The 2,420-nt window shown below is 40.2% G+C and overlaps 2 protein-coding genes across 2 annotated transcripts in view; one reads left to right on the top strand and one right to left on the bottom strand.

The window, feature by feature from the left end:
* The window catches only part of ZNF10 (zinc finger protein 10), a 24,141-nt gene extending 22,263 nt beyond the window's left edge, over positions 1-1,878 (bottom strand). The window contains exons 1-3 of the mRNA XM_006874095.1: positions 1,858-1,878; positions 1,117-1,243; positions 673-762 (exon numbers count right to left, since the gene is read on the bottom strand). Coding sequence (XP_006874157.1) covers positions 673-762; positions 1,117-1,243; positions 1,858-1,878 — 238 coding nt within the window. The remainder of the gene's footprint in view (positions 1-672; positions 763-1,116; positions 1,244-1,857) is intronic.
* A 272-nt stretch (positions 1,879-2,150) lies between these two features.
* Positions 2,151-2,420, top strand: part of LOC102813999 (cytochrome c oxidase assembly protein 3 homolog, mitochondrial-like) — a 1,250-nt gene continuing 980 nt past the window's right edge. Inside the window, exon 1 of the mRNA XM_006874094.1 lies at positions 2,151-2,372. Coding sequence (XP_006874156.1) covers positions 2,151-2,372 — 222 coding nt within the window. The remainder of the gene's footprint in view (positions 2,373-2,420) is intronic.

The following is a 2,420-nucleotide window of genomic DNA, read 5'->3' as shown; positions in this document are numbered from 1 at the left end:
AATGTAAAACTAAAGTTCTCTCATGTAAACTATCATATAATTCACAATAAAACATTAAAAAAAAAAAAAAAGGGAATAGAAGCAAATACTGTTAGCTGATAGTGCATGGCGGGGATTTTAACCTTCGCAAGGAAACAAATTAGGATTGTTGAGTGCAAAACCGGTGTTCTGCCACGTAAACTACAACTCAGTTCACAATAAAAGCTTAAAAAAAAATTACAGTTCATACAAATGTCATCTCCCAAACACCCCCAGAGAACACGTCTCAAGAGTTACTTTTGAAGGAAGGGAAGTTCCCTGACCCTACAACAATGACTACAATGTAGTATTGTGCTGTTTTGTTTGACTTTATTTATAATCTAGACGGATCCTACAGTGATTCATCCCAGGGCTGATGATGGAAATAGTGTATATGGGATGAGTCACCGCATGCAGGATGGCAGCTGACAGCTGGATCAAACCTCGATTTTCTGTCAAATCTTTGTAAACTTTTACTCCCTAGGTTAGCATACATCTTAAAAATGAAAAAAACTATAGACTAGAAATGGGGAAACTCAGCCTTCTCAGAAACATGGAGCTGTTAGAGAGCTCGTTAGCCATCATCTCTGGAGTTTCTAACTCACCGTTGCTCATCTGGGCTATGATCTGCAGAAATCCCTGTCTGGTTCTCACCTGGAATGGTCTCTTGGTGAATCTCCATCAGCCATGGTGCTTCATCTTTCTCCAAGCGGAGTATCACTTCTGGTTTGGGAAACTGAAGCCCTAGTCACAAGAAAAGACAAAGACCTGGGCAAGGGTAGAGGGAGATCCAGGTGCAAACAACAGAGCATCCAGGACTCAAGTCCAACTTTTTGGTCTCAGGGATTATGAAGAGTAGGCTAGGGGAAGTCCAGAGATAACAAAAGAAATACATACTTCATAAATTTGACAAAATAAAATCATTTTTTTCATAAAAGCAGATGGAGTATAATAAAAGCCCTGACTTTTGGCCCAAAGTCCCTGATTTCCGAGCCTGAACTCTGAAACATGCCTCAAGACAGCTACACTGTTCATCAACAAAGACACAAACTCTTCACAGTAACTAGATCTTCCTTCTAAAAGAGAAGTGACTCTTACCCAAGAAAACCAGGTTCTTATAGTTCTCGAGCATCACCCGCTTGTACAGGATCTGCTGAGCTGTGCTCAGGAGCGTCCACTCCTCCTCGGTGAAGTCCACAAGCACATCCTTGAAGGTCACCAGAGTCTATAAAACACCAAATAAATATGGAGCCAGGTGTTATCTCTGCCTACACTGACTACTGACAGGATGAGAGAGCAGGCTGGTAGCACTGGGATGGGGAAAGAGGATGAACTCAAATGTAAGAGGAGTAGTCAGTATTGTGCCATAGGGTACGCACTGGACTGCTAACTATAAGGCTGGCAATTCAAACCCATCACCCACTCCCTTGGAAACCCTATGCAGGGTGGATATGATTTGGAACCAACTTGACAGCATGTGGCCAACTTTTAAAAGGAATGGCTACTATGTATCTTTGGTCAAATAACAAGTTTCATGTTATAATTTAGATGTAGAAACGGTCCAAAGTCCTTTCATTTAAACCAAGCTTGACTATGTATATGTATATATATACATACATACATACATACATACATACATACATACATACATACATCAGGGTATTCAGACACACAAAGGTAAGCTATTCTTACAGCATGTGAAATATAATTAAGAAAAGAGGAATCAAAGTCTTCAAAGTAGTTCCATCTTAAGGAATTAATGCTTAAGAGACTTACATCCCTAGTCACATTTTATGATCTGAAATATACACATTAGTCATGTATTATGACCTAAAATACCCAAAAATTTTTCACAAACATTGTTAGTCAAAAATAAATAAATTAATCAGAAGCTAAAAGATATTTTAGTAGTATAAAACAACTGAGCAAAGAAATGCATTAATATAGATGTAAAAAAAACCTTTGTTAGTCTCATCAAAAAGGAGAATTGGTTACAAAGAGGGAAAAAAATAAAAGACGATACTAGAATGACAAGATTTGTCATCAAATTCAGTAGAGATCAAAAGACAGGAGAATAATAGTTTGGGAAGTACTGAAAGAAAAGAACTGTCAACCCAGAATTTCTACAACCAATGAAGATACACTTCAGGAATTATGCAAAAGAAACACATTCTCAAGCGGCAACATGGCGGCAGTGCGGTTCTGGAGACGCTCTAGACACCAAGAGTGGGAAGGCCCCGATGGCTCAGCTCATCCATCCAGCTCGGGAGAAACTGACACCCGCCCAGCTGCAAATCGTGAGGCAGGAGCAACTCGCCCAGTGGCAGAAGACGCTGCCACAACCATGGACCCGTGTTGCAGACCGTGTAAGACTAATCAGAGGTTCGAGGCCCGCTAGGGCC

Source organism: Chrysochloris asiatica, unplaced genomic scaffold (genome assembly GCF_000296735.1).
Source record: "Chrysochloris asiatica unplaced genomic scaffold, ChrAsi1.0 scaffold00261, whole genome shotgun sequence".
In the NCBI taxonomy this organism is placed as follows: Eukaryota; Metazoa; Chordata; class Mammalia; order Afrosoricida; family Chrysochloridae; genus Chrysochloris; species Chrysochloris asiatica.
The sequence above is the reverse complement of the archived record's forward strand: the minus strand, read 5'-3'. Positions and strand labels throughout refer to the sequence as shown.